We start from the raw sequence: 19,396 nt of genomic DNA, 5'->3' as shown, positions 1-19,396 counted from the left end.
AAAAAACTTTGTCAAATATCACCATTTACTCAGCATTCCCACTGTGGGCAGACAACCGTCACATACTATGGTTCGAAAAATGTGTTGAGTGAATTATATTGCTTTTTGATAGAAGAAGACCAAAACAAGTCTAGTGCAAATTTCTTTTCTGGTTTGAGAAGTGGTGGTTGGTGTAATGAGACTCAACTGTCATATCTGCTTAACCATAGCAAGAACATATCAGGTGATTCTGATAACTGGATAGCTGTCAAGTGGTATCCCTTTATGAATTTTTAAGAGAGCACTCCTTTTTTTTGTTTTTTTAAATTTCAGAAAAGAAAAGAAAAATCTGTCACCAGTCGATGCCATGCAACAATTTGGAAGGAAAACCCTAATAATGACTTCCTATCGCGTATAACCCATCACCCAATGAATGCAAAGAATCAGGACAAAAAAGGAAATGTCTTAACTTCTATACGAGTCCTATTTTGAAAACGGGAGGATACCCCCCCCTCCCCCCTCCCCCCCGCCCCCGCCCCCCTTTGTACAGCCGAGGAGGATGTGCTTCGTCTGTCAGCTCGCATCTGTGCTATCGGGTGTCGTCTGTGCAGTTATGTCTGTCAAATACATCTCTCAACTTGGAAATGTTGGAAAACTCACTCCAGTCCAGTGTTTGACAAATCATATTATAAAACGTCCTTGCACATACATTTAAAAAAAAAAAAAAAAAAAAAAAAAAGGAAAGAAAAACTTTATCCCCTATTTCAAAACAGCAGTCAATACATTTCAAACAAGCTTGTTTCATAACAATAATAATAATAATAAAATACAAACCAACTTGGAGCATAAATTATCAAAAAACAAACTGAAAACACATTACTGCAGCATATATTTCAGGGTTGCTTAGTTGTGATGTTAACTACCTTTACTACAACAGCTCCACTTCTGCCAAGTTCATAACTATATAGGAGAAGTATATGTTTTAGGGAAATAATAAAATAGCAAAGCTAATGTAGGCAACAAAAAGCCTAACAAAATATACACATATTTATAAGCACATCTCATAGTTCAACTCAAGTGCATGTTTTACAAAAGCATCTACATACAAGATATGGCAGCAAAAAAAAGCCTGAAAGCCAGATGACAAAACCTAAGCTGCTTTATATCAGGGCACAAGTCATTTCTGATTCGTAATGTCAATCTTTGAGGAATTCTGTCTTCAGCTCAGGTACAAAACTTTTGCGAGAATTACAATAATTCAATTTTTCCTATTTCGAACACACAGGATGAAAAAAATTACACAGCAGATTCAGCTAGAATTAGACCTTACAGACATAAAATATTGTCAAATTCGCCAAATGGTTTTACATTCTGCTCGCAGATGATGCATTGTTATTACAAAAATATATCGTCTTGTAATCACTTTAAACTCATCGTACAGTTTGGTTTCATTTTGTTTTCATCGTGTAGTTGATGGCTGGCTCTGATGCATGAAAGACTAATATTCACTCAGCTAGATTTGACTTGAATTGTTGAGACTGAAAGTTGTGTATCATTGATGATTCTCTGTCTTTTTTTTTCTTTTTCTTTTTTTGGCTTAATAAACAAACCTACAAATATGTGCAAACTTAACATCTTGGTCCATCTCAAGTATAAATGGCTAAAATTGTATTTTCTAAGTCACAATGTCAGATTAGTATTTTAGGGACAGCCTGAAGAAAACTGGGATTACACGAAAAAACAAAAAACAAAGACAAAATATTTAGATATAATCCAATGTGAGGGTGGATATTTGCTAAATGTGTGTATAGAAGACATAACCGATGAATATTGAGTATTATGTTTTGTTTCAGAGGAACAATGCAACATTTAAAATCTTGTGTTTTAACATGCGGTAGTTCACATCACAGCTACCGTGTCGGATTCAGTTTTTATGTTTTGTTGCATTTCTTATAAAAAAAAATCTATTTTGGTCTACAATAGGCAAATGAACACAACCACAAAACTATAAACAACCAATAGTGATCAAGTGACAAAACATAGATGCATTTTCACAAGCACCCTGCCATGAGAGGAAAAACAAAGAAACCCCGCCCCCCCCCCCTCCCAAAAAAAAAAAAAAAAATTACTGTAGCAATCTAGCCCGATTGAAGGAACCCCACACACATAGAAAAGAAATTTTATTTTCTCCATAAAACGTACATTATCTTAACCCTTTCTTTGGTTTGTGAAAACAAACATTGTCTAAAACAGCTTTTTTTTTTTTTTTTCTCCATTCGATTTCTAATGATTAGCATGGCCCCCGTTTTACAAATGACCACCACCAGCCCCCCTTTAGGAACATGACAGTGCTAAAATATTTAGTGTACGTCTGCACGTCCTTTACGGTACAGACTACGTGTTGGCTGAGACAGCGACCAACGTCATGGGGAAGAAGTCTGCTTTTGCTGGGGTTTGTTTTACACGTTTTACGTCTTTCTCTGCACGTTAACACAGACAGACCTCCATAGAGAAACGGAGCGACGGCATAGTGCAACGTTGTCTCTATCATCAGTCTACACAAGCTCTACGCCCATGAGGTTTGTGATCTCGTGGCCAAAAAAACAAAAAAAAAAATTTGAATAAACAGCGAGATGAGATTTTTTTTTTTAAAAAAAACAATCTATTTGAGTGAAATATAATGGGCAATGTTTGCTACTAACATGATCAAATATCCAACAGATCTGTAAAATGATTAAGCGCTGGAAATCCTCCTTTAATATTAGGTTAGTTTAAGTGTGGAAAATGAATGCCAGACTATAGGAGCTGGAATGTTCTGGACTTGACAGGAATGCATGTTTCACTGACGCTGCTGCACACTTTTTTTTTGTGTCATCGAGCTGAACTAAGCCAAAGACTACAGCGACCGAGAACACAAAGAGGCTTAATGTTTAGTCTTCGGAGGCTAAATCCCGCCTAAGTCTCCTCATCATCGTGTTAAAAAAAAGAAACTGAAAGCCTGTTATCGAGGGACACTCATAATATAGATTGTGCTCGATCAAAAACAAAGTACTCCCCAAAGAAAAAAAGCTGTGTAGACAGGACTGCATGCTTCATTTGGACTGATAGATAGATGATAGATACCTGATGATGATGCTTTATCAGGGTAGTGTAATAACTGCATGTTCGGACAGAAGCATCATAGTGAATATATAATCTAGATGTTGTTATAGCTTAGTTTAGCTTAGAATCTGGATGTTTTGATGATAAAATCTGAACAGAGGCTGACTGTGTGACGGTTGGATGACAGGGACTAGCTATATCACATTGCCTATATATTATTAATGCTTCATTTTGAACATTAAATGTATGAAACTAAGCCTTCAAAATGCGTATTTGTTAATCATAGCTGTTTTCTCCTATTTAATTGAAAACTATGTATCTTGGAGGATTTAAAGAATCAAAAAAGATCACTTTATTGTGAGTGTGATGTATGTTTAGTTGTTATAAATTCTGCTAAAGGTGTTAAGGAAGTTTTCTGATTTATATATTTTTTTTGCTTTGTTCCTGCTTGGTTCTCACATCAAATTTAGTAATAGTGGTATGATTTAAAAAAGTGTCTTTTTCCCCTAAATTTGGCACAGTAACAAGGCTGGAGAGGGTTAGAGAGAAAACTGTGGTAATTAGTCCACAAGGGACAGAATAATAAGCCATCCCCAAACCTTTTATCTCGCAGCCACTCAGTCATCCGAGTCCTGAAACTTGATATATGGTTTTTATTCTTACGTATTTTCTTCCAGCTTTGTTTTCATGTACTCAAAGCAACCACTTCCAAGACATTTGTACAGAAATTGTGTGTATCGTGTGTTAATCTGTGTTCAAAACTTTTGGACATTTTGAGTTTTAGAAGTGGTTATAAAAATCTAATCTCAGTCTAACATTTAATGACCAGTTTCTTTTATCACGTTGCTCACTGCTTTGCCCTTTACAGTTCCAAGCTGTACGTAAACAACAAGTCAGATAAGATAAAAACGTTAATGATCATTTTCAGGGGAATTTGGGCATCAGCTTGCATGTGGGAGGGCCTGACATCAAGGTCAAAGGACACATATTGCACTTTGAAAAGTACAAATGTCAAATACTATGCCTATAAATCCTTTTCCCCTCATTTGCAGGAAGTGTTCTGCCACGCTCACAGATGTAATCATAATCTGAAGATTGGAAATATTTACCGAAACTAATGTCAACAAATATCCAAATCTCCTACTTGATACAGGATTGCGTTTTCATTCAGCGTGTTTACTTCAACTCTTCCAGTTGATGTGCGACTCCCTCTGCTGTTCACAAAGCACCACTACCCTCCCCTCTCTAAAGCATACAGTACAGTATATGGCTTGTTTGCAAACGGCAAAAAAAATGAAATTGGAAAAAAAAAAACGGCACGTGCAAGATGCCAAACAGCTGTAAGAGTGAGCAATGTGAAAGAAGAAAAGGGACATTTAAATTTTAAAAATTTCATTAACTGAACCTACTAGACCTATTTGTATATTTTAAACATGAGAAGGGATTGTATTTGATATCTTTGAATCCTCCAAATGGTATGAATGTAAAATAAAAATACAGATGTAGCCTTTACTGTATATGAATACAACATTTCAGGTATTTTAAAGGGTTCTCTTAGGATGCACTCACAACCACCAGGTTTTAGCAGTAATAGTATAAATAGTATATTTTTAATAGACCATTGAGTATATACTGTATATGTGCAATGTAGGAGAGAAAAACTATGAATATTCTGTATAGTTGCTGTATGTACTGATAGGCACTTGATAGGCGTATTCCCTATATCCCACAAGGTACTGTAGGTAGCTGCAATTATGTCTTTCTATCTGAAAACTAAAACTATCTGAAAATGTATTCTTAATCTGTGTGGAGATGGTGATTCTTATATATATATAGTATATTTGTAAGATCTATTTCACTCTTATGTGTACTGTAGAAGGACAAAAGATGCAGTAAAGTATTATCTGAGCGGTGTTTTCTGTATTCTATTCTTAACTTTGTGACTTAATTCATGCTTTAAAAACAAAAATTCAAAAGAAAAATCTGACTTAAAATGTGTGGAGACAGACTGAAAGACAAACAGGAAGACAGACACATGCTTATCAGAATATAATGAACCTGTTCCTTACTTAACATGACCCTCACCATCTTACCATTTCCTTGTTTTCATCTCAATGCAAAGCGTATATACCGTATGCATATATATATAGTACACTGTGAAATATTACTCAATAACTTGACTATCCTTTATCCAGCCGCGTGAAGCTATGTATAAACAACACCACTATGATCACCAGGAAAAAAAAAAAAAAAATCAAGAGTAAGTGTGAAATAAAGAAGTATAACGATGAATTAAACATACTGCAAGAAGGACAACAATGTACTGTAGACTCTGTGTCTCTACGCTAAGATAAACAAAACATGAACAGTAATATATTTGAAACACAATACAAACAGCTGCAGGCTCAAAGGCTATTATCTACGATTCAATATGTTTTGTTCTGGAAAATACGCGTACACTTTGCAAACATAAAGTCTAGACTCTTTTTTTTTTTTTTCAAAAACTAACAACTAGAAGAAGCACAATTGAGATAAGGACTTATTTTCTGGATTATGTTGCAACGTTTTAGAAAAAATTTTTAATCAACTTTTTTGCAACACTGAGAAAAAGAGAATTAAGCACCACCACGAGTAGCTGAAGCAGTATAAGGAATATATAACTATGGACAGTGAAGAGCATGTGATGCTAATGCAAACAGGGGAGGGGGAGGAAAAAAGCCTGGGTATGCTATAGCACGTTTATGACACACTGGAGAGAAGGTTCTTCCCCTTCCGAGCCTGGTCTGCTATCAAACACCTTATGATACAAGAAGTCAACTTGACGATGGGACGAGTTATTAGCCCTCATCCAGATGACGTTGTGATTGGCTACTTTTGTTATTCCAAAAAAAAAAAAAAAAAAAAAAAAAAAACAACTCAAAATGATAGAGAAACAATTGATAGTGTAATTCTGAAATCAAATATTTCAAAAAACCGACATCAAGCTACTTAACCTACTATTTAGACCAATGATACCACAAAGCTGGTTGTACTCATCTAGCTACAGTCAATAGTGCATTTGATATATGTGTTTACACAAAATATGCAAAAAATTTAGGTGCCATGAAGGAATGCTAGATTACTGAATACACACGTTACACTGAAATTAATGTCTCCGCCTTTGCTTTTAAAGAAGTGATGATGTTCGTTTTGGCAGTGTTTAACTTGGTACTGAACAGACAACAAACACCAACGTCATGAGCTGTGTGCCAAACTTGTGGCAATACTGTTGGAAAGAGATCTCGGCAGTTGCTTACATATTCTATTTAGTGCATTGTCTGTTAAGGCAAGAGATTACCCTCCACGTGCTGTGTAGAGACAAATATAGCACTAGCATGCAGCAATATTGCCATCCTGGCAACCACAGCTACAAACAGGAACCATACAATTTAGGCTTATATGCACACCATAGGAGACAGGCCTGATCAAATGTTAAATAATGTGCTACTTTTACTGAGGACTCACCTCATGCTTATTTCAGCATATTTCTCATGTGTGACCAATATTTTCTTTGTTTGTGTTTTTTTTTTTTTAGCAGAGGAGAAACCAGAATGCAGAATCTTTCCGGGTCTCATACTGTATGTTCATCACTTGACTTTACTTCAACTGACTCCACAGGGATTTGAAATCTAGTAGCAATTAGATGAAATTTCAGCATCAAAATGCTCGACATTGCTCCTCCACACGGGTACAATGAAGTCAACGGTACTTGACCTAGGCTTTAGTCAAATCTCAGAACAAATGTCACAGGTGCCTTATTAGCCCAAAAGGTTTGGAGAGCTGCTTCTCATAGTACCTGCGCTGCATATTGCAAAGGAAGCCCTACAGTTCAGATATTCCACTTATCAACTGTTTGATTAGGCTATATACCAACACACAGACACTCACAGACATACAAACACTAAGGAAGGGACACAACTGTGTACAACTGACAGACAGATATCAAAGAAGCTGCATTCCATCACCTCACCACACCCTTAAACCCACACAAAGTTGTTCTAGGACACATATATCATTTATGTTACACACACACACATTATAAATGTATTATTATTAATAATATAATAATAGCTATTATTATTACCTCCGCCAACGGAGTTGGACGGGAGTTGTGTTTATTATTACTGTTGTTGTTTCACTGTTAATGTTGTTTGGCTTGGATGTTTCTCGTAGGAAAAAAGTCTGTCTGTTTCTAAAGAAATGCAATTGAATAACTGTTATAGGGAACTGACTCCGTAAAAGAATGAATTAAAAGGTTAAAACATAGATGAGCACACGTAATGGTACAAATTTAAATAAAAATAAATGCTTGCATTAACACGGCACGAGTATATACTGTAGGTAACTGCAAGCAATAACAAAAGCCAAGAACCGCTGAATTACTTAATGAATAAACTGAAACAAAGCTATCCTATTACATGTGAACTCTACAACCAAATGTTAGATTAAAAAAAATCCTCTTTTTTTCTAAAACTATAATATCTCTGTTAACAGTAGTGCACTTATTGGTTTAAGCAGTGCAACATATATGCAAGAAAATAATGCAGTCCACTTATCAAGATTTAAAAAATGTTTTTTTTTTTCCTTTGAAATTGAATAAAAGAAAAATCATAGTTCATTTAAGGAAAATGATTAAATATTAAGCACAGGCATTTTAAGAAAATGTGCAAAGTAGCACTTTGTTTTTTTTAAATCTACAGCAGGTCTTTTTAAGACCGCTGTATGCAGTTAGTTATTCTTTTAACCATACAACTACAAAAAGTGTTTGCTCACATAAATGAGCAAATCCTTCAGATTGCAGTTGCATTTGCGTGTGTGTGTGTGTGTGTGTGTGTGTGTGTGTGTGTCTATCTATCTGTCTGTGTGTGTGTGTGTGTGTGTGTGTGTGTGTATGTGTGTGTGTGTGTGTGTGTCCTATTTTGGATGAAAAGCAATAATAATAATAAAAAAAAAAAAACAATTCAAATATCAGAAATGAGCCTTAAGTGATGTGATGCATGGATGACAACTTGCGCACACTAGCTTCCGAATCTATTCTGTACATGTGTGTCTAGGTTTTTCTTTTTTAGAAAAATCAGGAATGTATACTATTGTCTAGAAAGTCCATCTGCAACTTGTGGTATATCATGAAACAGTGTGATATCAATGGAGCTACTTGTTTTGCTTTGAGGCTGTATTTCCTTTCAAAATGTTGCATGCCATTTGAGCCTTCAGGGGGAGCCAGTACATAAAGAGTAATGCATTTAGCTCCCACCTGCTAAAATAGCTTTGCAATAGTAATGAACAGGTTATACAGGGATTCTCGGATCAGGATGGCATTTATTTCCAATTCAAATTTGATTCAAATTAAATTCCTCCCTCTTTAACACTGTTCCAATCAACAACTAACCTAACCCCCCCCACCCCCTCCCGCCCGCCCCTCCCCAATACATAATTCCATTGTCAAATTAAAACCATGTAGGCTACTCAATAACAACAATAGTTAAAGTGACAAATCCATTTTTTCTCTTTTTTTTTAAAATCTACATCCCATAACAGTCAGGTGCAAGTTGAAGAGCAGCAATTATGAAGGAGAGAGTTTAGTCACATATTCCAGCCTGCCATAACTGTGAATGTAAAAGGCTCAAAAAACCCATCAGCAAAAGAATCTTTCTTTTTTTCTTATGTTTTGAAATGGAAGAGGTCTACTAGCCTTAACAGTCTTTTTAAGATATTAGTGGCAGTGTATGCAAATGAGTTAAACTCCAAACTTCAGAAAAAAAGAAACATATTTTTGCTCAAATACTGTCTCATCAACACACCCTTAATTTAGTCAACTGAATTTTAACCATCAAAATGCATGGACAACAATTATAAAACATGTGAGAAATATTTGTCCCCGTCGCCACTGACGGGAAGTAACATCTCAGTAAAATGATTGAAATTGGTACCTTGACAACAGCTGCATTATAATCCCTTAATACCATAGGAATAAATAAAACCCAGTGTCAAATTAACTACTCTCCTTTTTTTATTTTACATAAGAAGGCAATCTTGTGACCATCAGTATTTTTTAGAGGGAATATGTAGCCCGACCCCAGATGATTTTTTTGTTATTGTTGTTGTAAATTATACCACAGTAAGCTTGGACATCTATAGTTTCCAAACTGGTCAGTATGGGTTCACAACTGCCATGATTTATGTTTCATGGCAATGTACACACACACACACACACACACACACACACACACACACACACACACACACACACACACACACAAACACACACATACACACACACACACACACACACACACACACTTGCACAGACAAACAGACAGACACATGCGACGCTCCAACATTAATGCACATGTATATTCTTTCAGACATATCTACACTAAAGGTGTGTTTGTGTGTATGTGTTTCTTTCGTAGGCCTTTCGGTAGTGTTCAACACATAAATCAGTATTTTAGGAAAGCATACATTTAGAGGCCTGTAGTTAGGATCCATCCAGTAGATCAATATCAAACTACTAAGCCTTAAGGCCACCATCTTTTTTTTCTTTTAGAATAACAGAAAAAAAAAAATCTTTTTTTTTTTTTTGGGAAACTTAATGTGCCAGTGTCTATACTCATTACTCTTCATACCTCAAAATAAGAAAAGGAAAATCTAGTGCCATTTTATTTGTCATTCTTTTTGAAAGAAGTTTATCTATTTGTACTTATCCATCGGAGACATGCATTCGCATGTGGTCATTGAAGTGCTCCATTTGGTCGAACTTGGCAGGGCAGACGGAGCACACGTAGGTGGTCCCTTCTTGGCAGCTCGCTTCTGCAGCTACACCCACTCCTGTTCCAACCCCAGCCCCTACTCCAGCACCTCCACTCACTGGCATGGCGAGGGCCACCACTCCAGCTCCAGGCTCAGGGACAGCCATAGGGATGGAAATGGAGACTGGGCCCGGGGTACCTGCGCTCCCCGACAGCCCTGTGATGGCGCTGCCTGTGCTGTGCAGGGCCATGTGCCTCTCCAGCAGGGTTTTGTGTGAGAACTTCTTCTTGCAGATGTAGCACTCATAGGACTTCTCTCCACGGTGCAGCCGCATGTGGACATTGAGAGAGCTCTTCTGGGTGAAACGCTTGTTGCAGATGCTGCACTGGTAGGCCCGCACCCCTGTGTGTGTCACCATGTGTTTGATTAAGTAATCCTTCAGGGAGAACGAGCGCCAGCAGATGCTGCACTGATGAGGCTTCTCACCTGGATGTACATGCAAGACAGAAGCATTAAGGGGAAAAAAAAAAGAAGAGACACATTTTGAGAATTAGGTTTAAAAAAAACATGGAAGATAAAAGTCTCTGTGGACCCACAGATGCTCTGAATGTTTATTTGATATTTTTGAAAAACAATTTCTGAACATGTTGTAGGCTTCACCATTACTGAATGGTCACCTAGCAGTACAATAAATGTAAATAAATGCCTTAGTTTCAGGAAAAATGTGTCATTTTGACATCATCGAGGGGAAAATAAAACTTGTTGTTATGAATCCATTTCTTTTTCCAAGGCTAATTTAGCTCAATCTGTTTATAGCGTGTATTGCCACTTTGACAGAGGCATTCCCTGAAATGTCAAAGTTGCTGTGGTCATTTTTTTGATATGAAAATTTGCACCATTGTGCAGGCAGCTGAAATAACACGAGAACCTAAAACGAATGCCTGTCTTGGTTTTATTAATAGCAATAATTATGAGCATGTCAGCAGTTGAGAATTGAATCTAGTGAAATTTTGATGGTAATGCTCCTAGAGCACAGCCACTGGATTTAAGCGCTACGCAAACAATGTGGCAGGTTTAACTGACATCAACTTGTGCAGCAACATTGGACGCCTGAAGGCATAAGGCTAAGAATGACTTCAACCTGTGTTAGCTTTGTTATGACACCCTTTCCACTTGGTGCTGTGTTGTGTAGCTTTGATGTGGTTTTGGCTACATTACAAAAGTGTAACAAAATTGATATTTTATGTAAATACATAACTGCCGTAATGACTTTCCAGACACAGAAAGGTAGGGTTACAGGAGGGACAAAAATGGTTACACACAATAGTGTTAATTCTCATATGATAAGGAACCAAATAATTAATATTTGGTATTTTTGCCAGTTTGTTAAGATGTAAGCTCATTTTACATAATAGTCTCTGCTGACATTATGGGCTGTAAAACATTAACATATTAATAATTATGTAAAACTAACAGGTAGAAGAAGAGACGGATAACGGTGCAAATGAGCAAGGTGTACCATGCAATTTAATTAAGTCTTGTGTATCTACTGCGTGGTGCTGCGCTGAGTGAATTAATATGTAGCTACCCGCTTTGATTAAATACAGCCACTTATTTATACTTTTACTTTATCACTTATTTTTTGCATGACCTGCTCCACAGGAAGGTCAGAGGTCAGGGTCAGTTTCAGATCAGCGGCATGGAGCTGGCACTTTAACTTCATCAGGGCAGCATATTTGAAATACAGTGACTCTTAAGAGTTTCATTTGTATCATGAAATAGAACCGGTGTGTAATCTGTTATCGGCTGTGATTGGATGTTCATGGGGGCTGATCGATCGGTGACTTTTCGTCTCGGTGTGTCCTCACTCTGCTCCACACAATTATGTGAGTAAAGCAGGAAATGTGGCTTTAAATAGCCTTCATATAACAGGTGGTTCTGGCCCGAGTGATGGATTCTGATAAATAAAAATGGCTATTTGAGTAGGTAATTTTTTATGAGATCATCTAATTATATGATATCTAATTCTTTCTTTCTGTGATGATGATTTCAGTTACTGATTGATGCGGCTGTCAGCAAGGAGAGCGGTGCACTGTGTAATGATGTGCTGCGTGAGCCGTCAACTTGCATTGTTCAGTAAGTCACACACAAATGACAGCTAAGATATTACTGCACTGTGGCCTAATGAATGTCATTTTTGATGTTTTTATCAGTTTGTATTTAAGTTAAATTACAAAAACAGGTATTGGCTTGTTATGTGAAGAAAGCTGTGTGACTGTTGCAGTGGGTGAAATATTCAAACTGGCCTCGTCTTCACATTGGGCCTAAAAATCACCACAGCAGTGTCCAAATTACATACTATAATACTCTAATATGTACTATACTATAATAAGTTCTATGTACTAATCTTCATAGTATAGTGTTTTACATTTACATTAACATATTAATTTGTATTAGAAGGAAAAGATAAAGATGGACACTGATGAAAGTTAATTTTAACTACAGTTGATTGAAATCAACTGCCGATTGAATTTAATAAAGAAAAAGCTCATTTATTTTTCAAATATCTAAGACTTAACTTTTTGTTTTCTGAGACATTCTTGGTGTTTTTAGTGTTATGCCAAACTCCAGAGCCCAACCAGTCCTCTCTGTGACACCTAACCAGAAACAGACGTCCACACAGGACTGGAAATTTATCACAATTTGTTTGAATTATTTTCAGCTGTAAGCAGCTCCTGCGCGTTGCATTGTGGGACATTACTGGGACACCACACATTTAGAGATCAAGCAAATCTAGCAAGCTTACTCGCATCAGTGTGTATACCTAATTACTAACCCAAAGACCTGACTTTAGTTTAATATATAGTGTGTAGTATGGAAGTAGCTCTATATTGCTGTGTTGGATAAACTTTTTCTCTTTTACCGTTTTTGTATTCTGATAAAGAAACATTACACCTGTTTTTACATAATTAAAAATGGTTCCACCTTTGATGTTAAACATTTAACCGATCTTACTAACCTAAAAAAAAAAAAATTATCTCTGCACTACATATAAGAGCGAGACCATTTGACTTACCAGTATGGACAAACATGTGTTTGACGTAGTTCTGTTTTGCAGTAAAGGTTTTACTGCAGAGAGTGCATTCATAGGGCTTCTTTTCCCCCTGACCAATTCCTCCTGCAGGCTGTTGCTGCTGAGCTGGCGCTTGCTGTACCGACATCGGGTTCGGGAATGATGGCATTGCAGGGGGCGGCACTGCCACAAACTGGGGTTGCTGCTGGCCAGGAAGGTAAAGGAAAGGCTTGTTGTCTCTAGCCGGCTGTGTAGGAAAGAGTGTGGGCAGGAAGGTGCTTCCAGCAGTGCCCATCACTTGGGAATTGCTGGTCACGGTGAGCGGCATCCTCAGGTTGCTGGTGTGTGATTCTGCCTGGCGCATGTAGTGCGGGGCACTTGGCAGGGACTGGGACATGACTGAGTTTGGCAGGGGCTGCATCATGCTACTGTCACTAGTGCTGTGGGATGTGTCCCCGTCCTCTGTCTCGTGCACTTGCTCTGGGGACGAGTCATTGACCTCTATCTGTACCGGACCTCCTTCCCCTTGCTGCCCATCCCCAACCCCCTCACGGCCGAAGCCCGTCAGGTACGGCTGCTGCTCCATAGCATCTGGCTCAGTACTGATGGAGGAGCTCACCCCTGAGTCAAAACTTTCAACCTTGGATTCACTCTCTACACCCTCAGTATGGTCAGTGTCGTCTTGGCAGTCCCCCAAATTATCATAGCAAGTGTACTCATCTTCAGCCTCCTGTTTTATGTGCATCCCTCCTGTCTGAATGCGTACCGGTCGGGGTTGCTTGCGGCAGTGAGTGGACTCTGCTGTGGTGATAAAGCGGTCGACCTGCTGAGATCTCTCCTGGATGCGGTTCATCCAGGGCGGATCTTGAGACTGCTGGTCCTTCTGAGTGCTGAGAGTTGGATCGTAATTTGTCGTCAGAGGGTTAATGTAAAGGGGGCGCTCGCGGGTGCCGTTCTGCAGAGAGAGGCTAGAGTAGGAGTACAGTGATGTGTATGCACGATCCACGCTTTGCTGTGATGTTGCTTGCATATAACCTGACTCTGCGTCGCTGCTGGGCCCGGAGGTGCCGGACTCTGGCGTGCCACGGGGTGTTTCCTGACCAGAGTCTCCTGGTATAACAGGGAACCCCCCTGGCCCAGCCAGGCCCACATTCTGGGACACAATGCGGGTACACTCATCAATGACGGTCTTGATCTGTAGGATGCTGGCAGCAGTTAGGATCTGCAGGGCCTCTGACTGAGATACCCGCAGGATCCCGCTGTACATAAAGTCAATCAGCTTTTGGATGGATTGCACTGAGACCACCGAAGGGATCTCAATGTCGCTGTAGCCCAAGAGCAGCTTGTCCTGAAAGAAGGGGCTTCCAGCAGCCAGCACGCACCGGTGAGCTCGCAGCATACTTCCATGGATCCGAACAGTCACGTCACAGAAGTGCCCACGGTTGCGCTGCTCATTGAGGGTCTCAAGTACAGAATTGCTGAAGTTGTGGAGATTGATGTTATGAATGCGCTCGGTCATCCCCTTGCAACTGATGTCACCTGAAAGCAGGGAGCAACACACCTGACTCAGAAACTCTGACACTCATGTTCACTAGATCATTTAGCTGGATTACCCACACCTGTATGCTTGAAATGAAGAAGTGAATTTGAATATTTTTTTCCACATATAACAACAATATAATTCTCCTATTGGTTTACAGTGTTACAGATATATTAGGAGTAACACAACTGTAATTGAATAATCAAATATACACTATGTAATAGAATAGTTGTGAGCTCTTCTGCTCTTTTTTTGGTAAACCACAGACTGTATGTGAGAAAACACACCAGGTCACAATACTATGATTAATAATAAATATGTGGTAAGTAATATGAAGAGAAGATAAAAATGTTCACTGAGGGGGATTCCTAAAAAGATGAACAGATACTGTAATTCTAATGTATTCCTCACACTCATCTCATAAGAATCAAATATCAACATCTGAGCTAAATTCGTTTTTTGAATCATTGTTTAAAAATCCCACACTGCCGCGGTGAAAGACAATTAAGATGGTTCCCGACTAATTACTATAAGTTTCTCTCATTCAATGTGTGTTTTCTGAAATTCCTCCAACCACCATTAGGTGGTGCACTGAGCTTAGAGGACAACAGGCCTCTTTTGTTAGCCATGTGTTCACTGTGATGGCGCTTCCTAACTATCCTAGGAATACACTAGATGTGACCCGGCTGATCAGTGTGTAAGATAAACTTAAGATGCTTTTCTTCCTGGTTAGGTTTGAAAAGAAACAAAAATCTCAATTTAAATTAGATATGTAGTAAGTATAAGAATTGTGCAAATTGTGCGTTTTCCTAATTTCTGTCAAATTAATTTCCTTTGCATGTAAACTTGCTTGAGTAGAATTTAAGTAAAGCAGTTGACCTTGATTGAATGATTATTAAACGCAGCACTTTTCTTGGAATCAAGGAAACTGTCCTCATTTTGATCTTGGAAAGTGCACAAATCCATGTCAAATATTTTATAGATAATTAGTTTACACTATGACTGTCAACGAATAATGAATATAATTATTTCTGGTGAAATGTCAGACAACACAGAGCACACAACTTAACTACGGAATATATGAAGAAAAAAAAACTTGAACATGTGGATTTATTTCGCTTTATAATTTGTAATGTTGTTACACATGGAATAGAAATAAAATAATAAGAACGGTACTAGCAATTAAACCGTATTTGACAGTAACACATTTGTTTTTCTAAATTATTTAAGATTTATCACAAATGCAATGCAGAAGCAGTGTGATAGTGTTACTATTCAGTATCAAGGCTTTCCAACTAAGTTCTAAATTTCTGACTGAATGATAAAGGGGAAAAAAAAAAAAAAAAAAAAAAAAAAAACGAGGCAGTACTCACAGTTAGATGACGTTTTGTTACGAAGATGCTTGTGTGGCTGGTGATGAAGTGCGGGTCAAGCTTCAGTTTGCTGGTGGAGATGGCTGATCAGAGGCCGGGTGCTAGGCAAGGCTGTCAGTCCTCTCTGTCCAAATCATGTGTTGCTCTGCCACAGTGTTTGGAGGGGAGAGAAAAGACAAAGACAAATCTTAATGCCACATACTGCCTCGTCGATATTGCCACTCCCTTAATGAACCCGGAGCACAGTAACACGAATATCTACCACCGACGCGCTGCAACAGATGTGTGAAGAGTTTTCAAGGCAAGACAAATGGACGTTCCAGTGTGCACATGACCACCAATTACAAATCAAGGTTGAAAATAATATTGGTATTGAAGCCAGCTCTTCTCTCAGCAGTTATCTGAGTCACTGGGCAACAAAACCACACCCTTTACAAAGAAAAACGATCTAAATTCCACATTAATTTATGCAGATTCAATATTTTCGAAAAGGTCTCATTACACTCACCAGAAAAAAGAGAGAGAGAGAGAGTGTGTGTGTGTGTGTGTGTCTGTGCATGTGTGTGTGTGTGTGTGTTTTGTGGGGATATATCTGTGTTATTTGTCATTCACAAAATGCACAAATTAAACAAGACAATGTCTCTAATACAGATGCAGGGAAGACATTGAAGTTGTAATAATAGAAAAGGGTCAAATATTAAACACACAAGGCATTCATTGAAAAACACAAGAAAGGCATTCAACAACATTAAGCATGTGATGAGCCGGTTTGGTGACGCTAAGACAGCCTTACACAATTGCTCTCATACTGTACACACGCATTAGTCTGCAAAAGTTTGACCTCAAATCTGGAAACAAAGTGATGTAAAACTGACCACATAAAAGTCACATACTCATGGTATCATTTAAGGTCAGGCAGACTGGAAAAAAAAAAAAAAAAAAAAAAAAAAAAAAAAAAAGAAAAAAGCACTGAACAAGCACATGGTCTCTGAAATAATTTCTCTCTCTTTAGTCCCACACCGGTCATAGTGCCTTCGAATATTTCAACCAATAAAGCTTGAAAAGTATCGGGAAAATTACCCGGCACGTCGGGATCGTGTGAGTATTTATCATTAATTGGGGTTCGGATGATAATTACAAGTGTGATCTGACCTTCTAAATATTTTTGGAAACGGGAGTATAAAAAAAAAAAAAACCTTTAGTAGTTGTCACGTTGCCTACAACACTGACATCGAGTGTTCTCTATAAAATGCACAGTGTGTTTTTTAAATGAACGGAACAGTGCTAGGATTTGACCAGACCTGTAAGGCTTTTGTTGACACATATTATTCTTTTACAAATCTCAAGCACTTCGAGAGAACACACCTCTCGCCTTGTGAGACGCTGAGTTCAAATCTACAGATGAAAACTATGCGATATGAAGCAAGTGACCTCTGTATTTTTTTTTTTTTTTTTTTTTTTTTTCCACAGACTCAAGTAGAAGCTAAAATCATCTGCTGTACGCACTTGCAATACTTTTCTGTGCCAAGGTAATAAATACATATTAGACCATGAACATGCTCCTAAAAAACGTCAAGTAACATTATGATTTAATGTATAGTTTTGTATGAAGGAGGCAGAATATCTGCGAAGAAACGAGAGTTTAACTGAAATAGCTGTGGCCCGGTTTTGAGAAGTACTTTGGACAGCGAGACATGTGCTTGCTTTCTTGAAATGTTGTCAACTAACACACTTGATGATTAGATATAAACAAGTAATAGCGTGTTTAACAGCACAGGGCGATCGCTCGATACCGAGATGGATCATTCTTTGGCACGATACACACACACACACACACACACATTTCTTCTTCTGTCTCAATCAAGACAGGAAATGTATTTTAAAGGAAAGAATCCATAACTTAATCCCTAAATTTAGAATTAAACCCCAAAAAAGTCCATTCAGACCTTTTACTATAGACTTCAACATAACCCCAAACATGAACCTACATGACTTCAAAATGAGATCTAACCCAGACCTACTGTAGGTGTAACCCTAACCTATCTCATGCCACTCAAAGTATTCAGAATTGACGTAGTCAAAATAAAAAACCAGCCAACAAAAATAATTTTAAAGACTTCTCTTTATCGCCCTGCACACACACACGTGCCAAAATGCTGGAATCCATCACCGTGGCAAATATTTGACCTTTTTTCTTTTCCTAGCTTGAGATGTTACTGTAGCCTGATGCCACTGGGCCTTTTTTTTTTTTTTTTTTTTTTTTTTTTTTTAACGTGGCTCCGGTAAGACAATGCTAACATATATGTTCCCTCTCCGGCTTCCCTCGCCCATCCAGACATGTAAATCCACCTGCCTGAGGGGTAAAGTGAGGTGAATGCTGGCAACAAAGGAGCAGGCCAAGGGAAGCAGGCTTCAGTTGCCCAGACTGCCACTCACAACAGTGATTCCATTTTAGCCGTGACACAGTGGGTGAGCAGCAGCCAGCGCCTACCTGCAGTGAATTCTAATCAGCCCAGGGGTCTGTCTCCCTCCCTCCCTCCCGTACCCTGCCTTGGACTAAAGGGGCTGATGATCCTTCAAAATTAATTAGATCCTTGTAGGAGGCGGCCATTTTCTTTCACATCCTAATGCTCCACCAAAAAACAAAATTTTTTAAATCAAACTAAATTTAGGGTGTTCCCCCCCTCCCTCCTCCTCCTCCTCCTCCTCCTCCTCGTACTGATCTCTTTCTTTCTCTGTGCGTCTCTACCTGTTTCCTGTTTCATCACGCTGAAACTCTCTCGCCGCCTTTCCCCTCCCTCCATCTGTCTGTCTGTCTATCTGTCTGTCTCTCCGTCTGTAACCCCCCCCACCCCCCCCTTCCCCTTCCCCTGCCCATCCCCTCCTCTTCCTCCCTCCCTTACGAACCTTCCCCGGCACCCTCCGCCCCTCTCTGGCTGCCTCCATGCTCCCAGCTCTGTGTCTGCCTCTGTGGAGTTTGCTGTCAATAAATCCCCAGAGGTCAGTTTGTCTGCTGGAAATCAGACACAATGCTTCAGACCGCCAATGCAATGCATGCTCTGCTGCTGCCGCCACAACAAAGACTGAGGAGGGCTAGAGGGGGGGGGGGGGGGGGGTGGAGGGAGGAGTGGAGGGGGGGGGGATTAAAAAGAAAAGAAAAAAAAAAGGGTAGAAGAAGACAGGGACATGAGGGTTGCAACTTCACCAGCCAGACTTCAGGTTAATCAGCTGCCTGTATTAGGTGACAAGCTCATGAAATACGCTGCATCAAATTGGACATTAGTTAATCAAGGGGTGGGGGGGGTGGAGGTGGGGGGGGGGGGTGAAATGGTGAGGGATGGGGGATGGGGGTTGAGAACAGACATAAGAGGCGTGCTTATGAAAGGAGCAGCATCAGCCATGTGAATAATATACATCTTGAATATGCAAATACTGCTTACAGCACACACTATAAGCACAGGCCCTTCGTTACATTTACATCTGCAGACAAAAGGGCCACAAGGCCATTGTGAAAAGCTCGGCGGTCCACGCATGTGCACG

General features: G+C 39.0%; 1 protein-coding gene across 6 annotated transcripts in view; it reads right to left on the bottom strand.

Annotated features, from left to right (window-relative positions):
- Positions 1–9,324: 9,324 nt before the first annotated feature.
- The window catches only part of zbtb20 (zinc finger and BTB domain containing 20), a 101,384-nt gene continuing 91,312 nt past the window's right edge, over positions 9,325–19,396 (bottom strand). For all 6 annotated transcript variants that reach the window (XM_067607961.1, XM_067607959.1, XM_067607960.1 and 3 more), the window contains 3 exons: positions 15,857–16,001; positions 12,947–14,482; positions 9,325–10,356 (listed from right to left, as the gene is read on the bottom strand). In XM_067607961.1, coding sequence (XP_067464062.1) covers positions 9,821–10,356; positions 12,947–14,462 — 2,052 coding nt within the window. In that variant the 5' untranslated portion in view covers positions 14,463–14,482; positions 15,857–16,001 and the 3' untranslated portion in view covers positions 9,325–9,820. The remainder of the gene's footprint in view (positions 10,357–12,946; positions 14,483–15,856; positions 16,002–19,396) is intronic.

This window comes from Thunnus thynnus, chromosome 13 (assembly GCF_963924715.1).
Source record: "Thunnus thynnus chromosome 13, fThuThy2.1, whole genome shotgun sequence".
In the NCBI taxonomy this organism is placed as follows: Eukaryota; Metazoa; Chordata; class Actinopteri; order Scombriformes; family Scombridae; genus Thunnus; species Thunnus thynnus.
This window is presented reverse-complemented; position numbering and strand designations above follow the sequence as displayed.